Raw genomic sequence first — 13,704 nt, 5'->3', positions numbered from 1 at the left:
GGCAGTGGGAGCATGGGCACCTGAGGGCACCCTGCTCAGCGCAGCCTCTTGACGAGGAGCCCTCTTGCTTCCCCGCTGCCTGTGGGCTTTCAGTGCTGCTGGGGAACGGAGGGGCGAGAGCGCTTGCAAAATCAAAATCACCATGGCGAAACCCTGAATGTTGCTGACGCAAGGTGCGCTGATAAACTCCCAGAGCATCACGTGGAGCCTGCGAAAGGAGACTGTCTAAAGCCTAGTGAGCAGAAGATAAGCTGGCCACTGACAAATATTATCTTGCACTAGTTGATTTAACATCACTTCATGTGCATGAAATAGCATCAATGGGAGCTGGCTAAACCCAGACCTTTCTGAGATAAGACTGCTACTTTGCCCTTACGGAGGAATGTCAGAAAAATCCCAACAGTCCCACCTGGGATCTGTCCTCCTCCCAGCCCCTCTCATGCTCACTCCTGTCATCAGAAGACAGATGATTTGGATTTTATTCCTGCCTGGCAAATGAACTTTGACTTCCTCTAGCTTGTTACAATTATTTCTGTATGTTCTAAAAATCTAACTTTTGACTTCAGGTATGTAATAATTCATTGGTTCAACTTCTGACTGAGGCTGTCTATGGTTATAAAATATAAAATATTATAACTCTCATGGTCTGCATTTTACAAGCTGGCAGACAAGGCAGGCTGCAGTCTCTGCTCGGTGCATAGCTGGCTGTGAGCAGCAGCTCTGCCCAGTGGGGTAGGAGCTCTGCATACAGGTAGCAGGAACTGGCTTCTAAAAAATATAGGTAATGAGCCTCTGGGAGAGTAGCTCTCCCTTAGCATGTGCACTACCCAGTATCCCTAATGATATTTGTTGCTTAACTGAGAATATCCGGATGCACCAGGCTATTTTCATGTGTTGTAACTTATGTTTTTGTTTTATCCTGGGGCAGATAAAAGATTCAGAGGTGACCATCTAAAACTATTTAATAACATCAGCTGGCTGCTTTCAGACGTACAGTCTGAGATGTATCTTACAGGAGTGTGACGATTTCTGAATTCTGTAAAAAAAATTTGTCTTAAATTATGTGGGATTAAAAATCTTGGTCCCTGATTGCTCCTGGTTTGTTTTTAAAGACTTATTAACATTGGCTCATCATTGGTCTTTTGCTTTTGCGGGGGAATAAGGGAGGTTGCACCCATTTCTAAGGTGCTAGTCTGAACATGTATATCAATAATTAGAGCTGGATACAATTCAGCAGCATCTCCTGCTTGGATATAATGGAAATCTTTTTTAATTTTAAGCCTTCCTTGTATCTCCTTCTTGGGAGTTTCCTTCGGTTTGAACAATTTGTCATCTTTTGTAATTGTTCATTCCAGTTTCTTAGTTCTAGGGAAGGTGTGAAGTCTTCTGACAAATTGCTTTCAGGGGCAAAGGAGGTAATTTTAAGGTGCTTCAGATATCCTTCAGAAGTTAATAAGTAGTCTAACTAACAGTAACGTCACTGGGGTCTGGAAACAGCTGAGAAATGTTTGTGGAATTGGAACCTGACAGTGTGTTGGTGGCTGTCAGGTCTCCTGTAGTAATCTGCTTTTTGTGCTTATTTTCTTCCTGGCAATTCACAATGAAATCTGTGGGAAGAAGCTGAGAAATTCAGCACTTAGCATGAAATTAAGGCTTTCATCAAAAACTGGATAACTTTGCTGTCTGCGATCTTTCATACGGACAGATAGGAACAGGAAGGAAATGAGAGAAGTGTGTAAGATTGTGGAGAATGCCTGTTGCAGGGCATATTCCTCTCTCTGGTGCGCAATAAAGTTTACACAATGTCCACAGGTCACAAAATGTTTAATTGAGGCAGCTGGTATTTTCATGCTTAGGACTGCCAAGCACTTGATGTGCACTAGGAAATAGAGGAGGTGCTGGTATTATTTCTCACCTGCATTGTTTTCTTCCAGATGCATATTCAGTCTCTTCCAATGACAATGGGGGCAAGTCTGATTCAGTGGCCAACTTACAACCTCAGCCATCCCTCAACTCCATCCAGAGCTCTCCTGGCCCCAAGCGCTCAACCAACACCCTGAAGAAATGGTTGACTAGTCCTGTGCGCCGGCTGAACAGTGGGAAGACCGAGAGCAACATCAAGAAACAAAAGAAGGTGCGAGATGGCAGGAAAAGCTTTGACCTCGGCTCACCAAAGACTGGAGATGAAACCACTCCTCAAGGAGACAGCGCAGATGAGGTGTGTGTTGGTGTTTGTTGCAGGAAAGACCATGTCTCCGAGAGTCTCTTCTGTGGTGTGTGATTCACTCTTGAGTAAATGTGGTTCCCTTAGGGTCTAGAGGGAACAGCAAATTGTATGTAAAATTGCATTGATTGAAGCTGTGTTGTGAGCAGCATTGTCATCCAAAGAGCAGTGGAATATATAGGGAACAGCATTTCAAAGTCTGCATATGCTATTGCCATTTGACTAGAATTTTTTTTTTTTTAATAGCCTATTAGAAAGCTGCCAAGGATAGAAATGAAGCTATTCTTGAGCAGCTGTTATCACTTTTTGCTGAGGTTCATATCACCTTTATCCTACCATGGCAGTGTAATTCCTTATTGGAAGAAAACACTTGGAGAAATAGACATGTTTCTGTTAAATCTGCTATGTATTTGTAGCCGCAGTTTCTCTGCAGGTATGTTCTTTGCGAGACTGGCTCATTCCTGATAAAATGAATAAGGAATTACAAGCCAAAAATGGAGAAGATACCAACTGAACACAAATAGAGGAACACATTTTAAAAACTGTACATTGGGCTGTTCTCATTTAAATTAAATAATTTTCCATCAGCATACAGACAGCTGTAACTGCCTTAGCTGCTTGGGTGACCTGTAAAATGTATTTCTGTAACTCTATGAATGCACTGGGATTAACCAGCAAAACCTTACCTCTTTATTGTTTCTCTTCTATGATGCTTAGCGTTACCTGCAGTTCTCTCCATCCAATGCAATGTTGAGCCAGTATTACTATTAACAGACTCAAAGCCTGGTGGGAGGGCTCAGATACCTAAAAAGATAAAAGAATCCCATCCCTGCTTCTAATTATATTTAACTTTTCTTCAGAAGAGCAAGAAGGGTTGGGGAGAAGATGAACCAGATGAAGAGTCTCACACACCTCTTCCTCCTCCTATGAAGATTTTTGACAATGATCCAACCCAAGATGAGATGGTAAGGCCTCCCCTACTGTATCAGTTTGCTGTTTTAAGTGCATTTCTCACATAGCCATTTCACAGTGGTTTCGTAGTGGTTTTCTAGTATCCAGGGCCTAGACTTGTGGTTATATGAGGCTCCTATGTGCAAATCATAATCTAATAACTTTCACCAGCTGGATTTACAAATAGTGCTGGATAAGCAATTTAGCCCTGGCATCCCATTTCATGACAGGTTGATTGTGTATTTGTGTTGTATGTGGTCAGAAATTCCACTCAGGCTGATAGGGTGTGTTCTCCATGTCTGTTTTTAAAGTGCCGTTGGTGTCTGGCAGTAGCAGCAGAAATGGTATTTGGTGGCAGCCTGAGCCCAAGGAGTAGGACAGATGCTGGAATCTGCTTGAATCCAGAAATGCCACCTGTACCAAGAGTTAGATAGCTTGGGCTCTCCACTTAGGCTTTGGGTGTAATTGGGGTCCAGGAACATTGTCAGTCTGTGCCCCACCATCCACCCGCCATTCTGAAGTGCTTTAAAACTTGCAGATGGAAAAGCCTACTCAGTGCTATTGTTTGGCATTTTCGTCATGTGGCTGACCATCACTGAATGATCTGTCAAATCCAGTTAGTTCAGAAGCCCACAAGGTATCTGAAGTCACTCTCAGGAGGGTGGGAAAGGCTTTGGTCTGCCCATCTTTGTGCACCATGCTGGTGGTGATAGTTCTCTGCTGTTAGCTAGGGTCTCTTGAATGTTAAGTCAGAATTTGCTGTGGTAAATGGTGCAGTGGCTTGCAGAGTCCCTTAGTTGCTCTCTTGGACTTGGAGTGAGAATCTGTGGATATGGCTATGACAGTGGTTTGCATTCACAGTCAGTGCAGGTCTTGTCTGCACGTGTCCTCCCCCAGCTTTTCCTGGTGCTGCCGTCTCCCTTGTAGAAATCCATCCTCCTGTTTAGCTGTTTCCTGCTTTCCTGCTGGCATCTGTTTTTAGCACTGCCACTTCTGTATCTCTAGCCTCTGATTGTAATTACTGCATGCAAAGAAGCATGGATAGGGGAGATTAATAAATTGTCAGGAAAAAAACAACCCAGAACATTCTTGGGGAAGGTTCAGGCAGGAGTTTGGAAATATAGAGAAGGGTGCAAGTATTTTGGGGACTCAAGTAGCAGAAGGATGGAGGAAAGGATTCGGGGGCTTGCTGCTAATCTGTCAGGAAATGTTATGACATTGTGGTGGCAATAAGACCAGAAGGAAGCAGCTGGAGTTGTGGACTCTTGCCCTTTGAGCGCTGTGTGTGCTCCTGGCTGTCTGGCAAGGGGCAGAGGTGAAAGGTCGGCAAAGCAGAACCATGGTGGATCCATGCCCAGCACAACAGCAGTTGCTCCTGGCTTTTTCACCGTGGTGTTCAGCTAAATGTTTTGGGGTTAGTTTGCTTTTTGTTTCTTGGGGTTTTTTTGGGATTTTGGTTTGGTTTTGGTTTTTTTATTTTAAAGAAAAACAAAACTGCTTTAGTCAGGTCACTATTTTTTATTTTAAACATGCCATGTGTTTACAGTATTTCTTAAATACATTTCTGAGCGCCAATATTGTGGAACTAAACTGTTTTCTGCTCCAGATGTCTAAACTTTATAGAGCATTTTGGCATTCTGTTTCTTCACCCACTCCTAAAAGAGAAGATTAAATAGAGCAAGATGCATCTGAAACCCTTTTTCTCTCTCTTTTTCTTCCCCTACTCACTTTTTGTCATGGGGGAAAAAACTTAAGCTAACAAACATGGCTCCTCAATTCCCTGGCACAGGAACACCACGATAGCACCATATTTGAGTCATGCTGGAGCCAAAAGCTCTTTAATGGTGTTAATTTGGGCAGAGGTCCCTGCTCATGTCCTGCCACTGGTTACAGCTATAGGCTTAGGTTGGACCAGCAGCAGTGTGGAAAAGTAGCAGTGGTAGGTGGGAGATGTCTGTGTAGTGCAGGGGGTGGCACCTGTAAGGCAGCAATAATTGTGCCTTGCTGCTCCTGGAGGTTTTTACAAAGACAAATTGCAAGATATCTTCATATTAGACATTCATAATTTACTTCCTGGGGAATAGAAATACCACTTTTTGATTTGCCCCACACAAACCAGACTCTCTCGTCAATCACAGAAGAGTTTTATTTTACCATGAAAGCCTTGTAGGCAGCAAATGTTTCCATGCTCCCTTCAAAATCCTGCAGTTATTTACTTTTCAGAGATATTGAGCAATTTCAGTTAAAAAAAAGTGAAAGCAACAGCCGTTTAGTGTCTCCAAAAATTGGACTCCTCCTCCTAGAATGGTTATGTTTGACAGTTTTTGCCTATGTACTTGTCCAGTATCTCTTCAAAACCCCTATTTTCAGTCTAGAGGTGTCTGTCTGCATTGCAGGTGAAACAGGCTGTCTGAACTTTTACATTTGTATGAGAATCCTGCGTTACCAGCCTAATTCCTCAATTACCATCCTGATTACCTGTAGTTTTTGTTGTTGTTGTAATTAGAACTGTTGATTAGATGTATTATTTGTGAAAGATGAGATGACAAGTGGCAGGCTGTTCAGGCTTCTGCTCTGTCACAAGACATCTGGTTGGGACTGGTCTCCTTTGCCTTTTTTTTCTCCTCTTGGGGCTGTGTCACTCAACATGAGCAACCTCCCCCAAGGGCTGCTTAAAGAGGTGGCTAGCTGCCTAATTCCTGCTATAACATTTCCATGTCTCACTCCCCAGCACTATTTAATCTCAGATGAGTGTTCGTTGGCACCTGCATGGTGACTTCGCTGAAACAGGTGCTCTCCAAAGACCTTTGTTAAGCAGCTGAGAGATGAATAAGCTTTTTAATAATTTTAATGCAGAATTTGTAAAAATTTAGCCATGCTTTAGTCAGCATCAGCCTGCCAAAAGCAGGTTGTCAAAGGGCTTATAGTTTTAGCCAGTGCTTGTATTTCATGCAGAAAAAATGTATTTACAGGTGAGCTAATAAATACCAATTCCCATAGCTATCGCTTGAGTTTGGGTATTCAAAGTGAGGTTTCTTAGGAAAAGGGGTGCAGAGGCCCATATAGAGCAAAAAACTTAGACAAAAACTGAGTATTTCACACAGAGGCCAGTCTTCGCAGCACGATGAGGGGTGTTTGGATAGCACATTGATGATGTCTCGGTGTTTCTGGGCATTTATAACAACCAGCAGCTATTAGCTGTTGCTACCTGAATGTGGAGACACACAAAGATGTTACGTGATGTCAGGTACCTAAAATTGAATACCTGCGACCAACAGACAGGCATAGAGAAGCAAGACTGAAAATATTCTAGCTAATGTCAATAGGGAAAAGAGGGCATCTCCAAGGAGTGTTTCTTCCCTCCTGTGCCAGGTACCTGGGATAGATGAGATATGTAGGGCTGTTTCCTCTCCACTGATTCCAGACGGGATAGATTTTAGATGTCTGAAGTTGCACAAATGAGAGGTGTCATCTGAGTTCATTTGGAGTTGCAAATGCCTGTAACTCCATGTGTACCTTGTACTTAACAGCATTTATTAAATATGAATGTATGGGGGAGGGGGTAATTTCTTACATCTGCAGAAAGAATATCAGTTTTCTGGAGCCTGTAAGACCGTAGATGTTCTTTAAAGAAGGAACCAACAGAGATTAAGAGTATTGTAGCCTGTTTGCAAATGAGCTTCAGTTCTTTGGTGCTGTTCCCTGGTTCCCAGCCTTGGAACTGCAGGGGGATGTTCAGCCAGAAGTGGATGGCAATTCTGTGCTTGTTTGATATGGCAACACTCACTCACCTGACCATGCATGTGGTCCTCTAACCCTCCTGCTCCCCTTCCACGTTCGTTCTCCTGTCTCAGAAGCTGCTTCACTGACCGCTGATTTCCGACTCCCTTCTCATCCTGCTAACTTGCTTTTCCTTTGCAACCCGGTGTCTTGCAGTCCTCTTCTTTGCTAGCTGCTCGACAGAGCTCCTCCGATGTCCCAACTGCTGCGGACCTTGTCAGTGCAATAGAAAAGTTGGTCAAAAGTAAGCTGGTAAGTTTAGTGTTGTCAAAACTGTGCACACAACAGGCCTAATATGACTCTAGGGAAGGTCTTTAAAGTCTGCCTCTTGTTTCTGGTTTCCTTGCTTTCCACCTTCATCTGCTATGCTTTTATTAACCCTATGTGCTCTGCTTCTCAGTAGAGTATCTAATATTTTTGTTCCCGACGTGAGGTTGCCATGTAGGCTCTGTGCTGCATAGTCAAAAGGTGCTTTTGGAGTGGGCTTTGCAGAGTATGAGCTACTGTACTGTACTCTTTCTGGGGTCTTGTTGGTATTCTTTCAAATATTTTACACAGTGGGATGCTTTGTTTTGTTTTGTTTTAAAGCTTGTTCTGAGGCACAGGAGTTTTACTACCCAACATGTGAATTTCTTTAGTATTCTGGCTTCCCTGAAAAGACCCTCTAAAGAGTAGAACTGCTTGAAGTATCACAGCTGTGCTTTAATTTTACAAAGTCACTTTTAATTTGCCTTGTCAACTCTATCTGACATAGAGTGGAATAAGACATAAAAATACTCTTGGCTTAATTTGTTCAAAAATTTCAGGATCGTGCACTCTCCCTGTCTGGTCCCATGTCTGCTGGACAAGGAGTAAATTCTGTTTTGTATCTTGGCTTCTCTTAAGTTTTCCCTGAAACAGTTCAGGCTTTTAATGTAAAAGCTAAACCTTTTTCTACATGTCCCAGGACCTCTAAAATTAGGTAAAAGCTTACTTTGAGCAAGTTTAACTTAATTAAGTAGTCAGGATTAAAGCAGCATTATAAGCCTACAAAGGTTCGTTTCCTTATGTGTATTGGAAGGATGAAGAGAGTGAAAACAAAACAAAACAGTGATCATTAAATCACGGTATCTCTGTGCAAGCAGTTTTATCTAGCAAATCATTTCTGAGGGGTTTGGTATTTTCTTAGTTTGAGATGTTGGTACATGAAGATAGTCTGCGTTCATGGGTGCTTGATAAGGAGTAAGTGGTGAAGGAGCTCTTTGTGACATGAGAAACCAAGAAGGACGTTCCCAGAAAATTTACTCAAAATAGTTTTATTCCATCAAGGGACTAACAAATTGAAAAGTATTTCATTAATCCAGTTAGATGTATTTTCAGAGGATATTTTATTTTCTTTCCCCTGCATGCAGGCTGTTAGGTCAATTGCAATTACTTGCTAGAGGTTTGGGGGAAACTTTAACTATTGTGGAATGGTACTATGTATCCATCTATTTCTGTTTCATTTTGTGTTTTACTTCACTACGAAGAATCCCCATTCTGTCTTTGGCAGAGAAACACTGTCCATGTGTAGCCTAACACTGGTTCTGATTGAGACACCAGGACATTTTCAGGTTGTTTTGAAATAATTTGGAGGAATTTTCTCATCCTGGGGCTACTGGCACATGTTTTTCCACCTTCTGGCAAAAGGACATCTTCTCTGGTTTAATGCTTTTTTTTGGGGTCTTGTATCAGCTTAAAACTAGTTTGGTTGTGTTTCACTAAGTCCTGAGGGAAAGTGTTGCTGAATACTCTGCTTGGTTTTAGACTGCAGTGTTGACTGCAGAACTGGCCTGAAACAGAACATAATGTTGATGCTGGAGTTCAAGGATGATGTTTATGCTATCTCTCTCTGGGGTTTTTTTAGACCCTTGAAGGAGGATCTTACAGAGGAAGCTTAAAAGATGCCACTGGCTGCTTAAATGAAGGAATGACGCCTTCAACTCCCCCACGGAACCTTGAAGAGGAACAAAAAGCCAAAGCAATGAGAGGCAGGATGTAAGTTGTCTTGCTTCTTGCTGGTTCTTCATTCTGAAATAAGCACCCAAGGAGGACACAAAGCTGCACTGAAAGAATACTTTGTAGTCAGTGAATGAGCATGGAACTGAGAGTAAAACTGTGTTCGGCTTGCTTCTGTTTTTTCTTAACCTGTAAAAATACTTCATAAAAGCACTTGCACACCCAGGAAGTTCATCATCACTCTTTAAAATGTGCACCTTTTACCCCAGATAGCAAATATCTGTTGATGTAAAAGTCTCTGAACAGCTAGATAAGTATTACTGAGATGTTTGCCTTGGTAATTACTGCATTACCAGAGGTGAAATCAGCTCTCCAAGGGGGATATTATGTGGTTGACCTTGTTAGCTACCTTCAAAGAAAAGAACAGAAAATCCTACTAGGATTTTTTGAATGAGATAATAATTTTTTGCCTTAGCTATTAGCAAAGAAAGGGGCAGAATTCAGATGCATTTGTGGAGGAAACATGCTACCGAAGAGAAAGTTTCATTTGGGAAACCCTCGTAATGGGAGGTAATGGGAGAGGAAAGAAATTGTGACAGCTTATGAAAGTTTTTTTGAAATTATCTTACATTCCCATAAATGTAACAGAAATAACACTTGTGTCTCCAAAGCTTATAATGATTAAGGCATTTCTTAAATGAATGGTTAGGCTGAAGGACACAGAGAATTGGGGAAACAGAATCAAGAGTTATATGAAAGAAAGCTCAGGTAGCTGTTTACTTTATGCTGCCTCTTGCACTAACAATGGTAACTGCAGTCATCTAACCAAATCATACATCGATGGGAAAAGTAACAGTCCATACAGGGCTCATTGGAGTGTGGTGAGGTGAGAGGTGGAAGAAGAGCAGCCTATCTGGGGAAGATGCCAAGCAGGGAAGAAAACTAAGTCAGGGGAGGACAAGGAGGTAGTTAAGTGTAGACGAGGACACAAGAGCAAAGTGTCACAGGTCCGTGAAAGCCATCATTTGCTCCTGCAGTTTGTTGTAGGAAGCCAGAGAAGCAATACAGTGAGGGACTGGGTCAACTCCCAGCAGCAGGCAGGGACATGACACCCCTGGAAGTGAGTGTCATGTTCAAATTTCTGAATGGGAGAAGTTTTCTACTGGACAGCTGTCAGCCTTCCCATTCCCACAGGGAACATCTCTGCCCATGCCTGTCTCCTAAAAGTTCCCCGGAATTGCAAGTTCTTGGGCTTCTCTGGTAGCAATTAGATAACTGGCAACTAACTGCAGGTTGCAGTTTTAGTGCAGAGACCTTTGCCACTGTAAGCATAGATACAATAATGCTTTCCAGTGTGCGATGCTTCTGGCAGGGGGACTGGCAGCATGTTACGCGTAATTAGAGGCTGCCTCCGTCCAGATTTCCTAAATGCCCGGAAGTTTAGGAGCACCTGCTAGTAGCTTTCAGCACAAGACATCTGTCTCCTCTCCAGCTCCTTTGTGTCTTGTGTTCCATGTCTGTACAGCTTGCTGTGTTTAATTCCATAGCCTTATGAGGCAGCTGAGCTCCAGAGCTGAGCTGTAACACCACATTCTCCACAAACCAGTAGTTGAATCCTTCCACAGGCATGGGCAGTAATTTCCTGGGTCTCTGGCAGCACGTGCATGCCAGCAGTTAGCCTTAGTGTTATGAAACCCCTATTCCATCAGACTTGACTGCCGCATTTCTATGAGCAATAAGGCAATAGTCTCATTAAGTAGTGTTGTTCAGTATAGATTTAATACAGAGATACCAAGATATCCAGGTATTCAGACTTATTCAGAGGTGAGGAGGCTCCATCCCTATTCCAGTTCATGCATTTTAAATACAGCTGTGTAGTCAATAAGAGCTGGAGGCCAGGGCAAGCACTTTGCAAGCAACTGCCTGCCCTTGGTCCATGTTGTCGGACGAGGAGATGAGTGAACTTGAATTTTTGGCAGTATGCATCTTAGAAACCTTAAAACTGGGAGATCTCTAAGGTCCTGTGTCAGGTAGGCTTCAGAGAACTAATAGAGATGGTCAAGGTTGACTTTTGTTGATATTTCTGTTTGCTGGGAAGAGGGGAGCTGGGGGAACGCTGGTGCTGAGTTTAAGGTAAGTAGTGGAGATGCAGACCCTGGTTCCTAAAAGAGGTGTAAATTGGCAGGTTTGGTCTGTTCACATGATAGACACCAAGTTGCTTCTGATTTTTATTTCAAACCCACCTGCCTGTATGTGCAGCAACATGAAGTACTACAAGTACCTGCTGCTTCATTTTTACAGCAGGATTTGGCCAGAGATATCCTTGCAGTCACTCAAACCAAAGGAGTCTGGGTGTGGGAGAGGCAGTGGGCAGCTGGGAGAGGGTCTCCCCATCCCTTCAGCAGCCCTCCCTGTTTGCGGGGTGAGCTGAAAAGTAACCACCCAGCATGCCTCCCAGCACGGAGGAGATGTGGCAAGCCTTTTGCAAGGGCACAGCAGGTCAGCCAACGAGAGGGGACTGCACAGGACACGCTTGTTCAGGCCACATGCTGCTGCTTTGTAAAACAGCAGCCTTTTGCCCTGTGCATGTTTACTACCCAGGCACACAAATTGGCAGGGCGCTTCGGAGAGTGCAAGCATCTGGCATTGCCACTGCCAGCCCTGCCTTCTGCCAAGGGGGCTGGATTTCCCTCTCAAATGAACAAAAAGCTGTTTGACCTCTTCCTGCCACGTGTCTTAAGTATCTCCTCCGCTCTTTGCAAGGGACACATTGGGAGTGGGATTTATTTTCTCAGTAACCTCTCATAACTGAGTCTTTCCTTGCAATGCCAGTCTACTTTATTTTTTCCTCTAGATATTTTCATTGAGGCTTTTATCTTAGCACTGTTTGCCCTCAGCCCTATCATTTCAAGTGGGTCAGTCTGCTGATTGATGCAAACACAGTGATATTAGACATGAAAGCACTCCTCTATCTTGTTAGCCTTGTTACTGCAGTAGCAAACTTCAGCACAGATGGAGTTTTTTTGTCATGTGCCAAATCTATGTATTGGCATAACTGAGAGGCAAACTGTCTGCAGCAAGCTGTAACTTCTTGAAATTGTCCTCAGAAGAACATTATGTGATTAGTCAGTTTAACTTACAAAGGAGGGGCTTTTTTTAGCTTGCTGTTGTTTGCACGCATCAGGCCTTCATTAGATGACTCTCCTACCCAGGATTATTAGCTCTGAAATCAGTGTAAAGCATTTGACACCCACACCTAGATTACCTAAACTGAAAGATTAAACTCTTGGTTACGACGGGAGGGAGAATTTGTTTTCCAAGTGTTTGAAACTTCCAAATTAAAACATAACTGATGAATCTTGGGCACAGCCAGAGGGACTGGGGCAAGAAATCCTCTCCTGCTTGCTGCAAAATGGGTCAGGACATGGCTCCATCGCTATCAGGAGGGCTGCATGGGGGGTGGAGGAGAGGAGAGCAGGGAGAGGTAATTCAAAGTACAAGCAGCTGGTTGTGATCCTGCTCTTGCACCATCCTGGGACGTGGGGGGAAGAGGGGTAGAAGGAAAGAGTGGTTAAGAGAATTGAAACTACCCTGACCTGAAATGTGACGTTTTTGTCATTTACATTCCGCTGAGCTACAAGTGAAGAGCGAGTCGTGTTACGTGACCTGGAATGAGTGGGGTAATACGTGCTAAGAGGAATAAACAGTAATGTCAAGGAATATGGTAAAATATGTGTGTTCTGTTTTAATTTAGGTTTGTCTTAAATGAACTGGTACAGACTGAAAAAGACTACGTCAAAGACTTGGGAACTGTTGTGGAGGTGAGTTGAAGCAAACCCTGCTCTGCAAAATGTTTTCCCACTAAAAAGCACCATGCTGAAAAGTGACAACAGCAGAAAATACAGCATGAGAAACAAACTGCTTTATTTTGTACTCTGCTTCCATGGTCTCCTCCTCATGTTGACAGAAACAAGGAGAAATGCCTTTGGAAACTATTTTTGTTTCCATCTAACAAACATTGTATTTTAGGTTTCAAGTCCAGTGTGCAAAGATTTTTCTTGGCTACTCTGCTTGTGACAAACTCTTTCCACTCTAATGCAGTCTTGAGGGCAGCGGTGGAGAATAACTTATGCTTCTACCACCTATTTCTTGTGTTCCAAACTGTCTTATTGAGCAATGGTAACACATACTTTACTTGAGTTTGCACCTGGACGAAGGTCCTGTGTCTGAGTTCCCTTCCTGGAGCTGGGTTTGGATCTGTGCTGAGGTGCACGTGTGGCCCATGGATTACTGTTTTGCAAAAAGACTTGAGATAAAATAGAGGGCCCCTTTTTGTCAGAAACAATTATAGTTTTTTAAGCTTCAACTTACAAAGACATGGCTGCTCCCCAGGGATCACCTGTCAGAGCCAACTCACATGCAGGGTCCAGATTTTTTCCCAGCAAAGACTCAGAACTGGAGGCACGTGACTGAAGGGGGTTTTTGGCAATGCTTTTGGCATTCACTAGTCCAAGGAGAATTATCAGCCCATCTAACAGTGATTTTCAACAGCTTCCAAACTTTGTGTTATATTCCGTTTACACCAAGCACCCCTGGCAAACCTGACAGGGTGGCAGTGCTCTAGAGGCTTTTAAAGAAACTCTCAGGAGGTGTGAGAAATACTATTCATGTGACTCTCTAAACTTACTGCTTGGCTTTGTGCTCCCACACAATACTCATGGTGATGAATGGAAGAACTCTGTACAGAGTCTGGCTCCTTCCTTTTACCAGAA

General features: G+C 43.2%; 1 protein-coding gene across 8 annotated transcripts in view; it reads left to right on the top strand.

Annotated features, from left to right (window-relative positions):
* The window catches only part of KALRN (kalirin RhoGEF kinase), a 525,469-nt gene that overhangs the window by 461,307 nt on the left and 50,458 nt on the right, over positions 1–13,704 (top strand). For 7 of the 8 annotated variants that reach the window (XM_064451199.1, XM_064451195.1, XM_064451194.1 and 4 more), the window contains 4 exons: positions 1,935–2,218; positions 3,085–3,189; positions 8,841–8,971; positions 12,687–12,753. In XM_064451199.1, the coding sequence (XP_064307269.1) occupies positions 1,935–2,218; positions 3,085–3,189; positions 8,841–8,971; positions 12,687–12,753 (587 nt within the window). The remainder of the gene's footprint in view (positions 1–1,934; positions 2,219–3,084; positions 3,190–8,840; positions 8,972–12,686; positions 12,754–13,704) is intronic. The other variant, XM_064451191.1, reaches the window with a different exon arrangement.

This window comes from Phalacrocorax carbo, chromosome 5, assembly GCF_963921805.1.
Source record: "Phalacrocorax carbo chromosome 5, bPhaCar2.1, whole genome shotgun sequence".
NCBI classification, from domain to species: Eukaryota; Metazoa; Chordata; class Aves; order Suliformes; family Phalacrocoracidae; genus Phalacrocorax; species Phalacrocorax carbo.
Note: the sequence above shows the minus strand (reverse complement) of the source record. Positions and strands in the feature narration are given on the sequence as shown.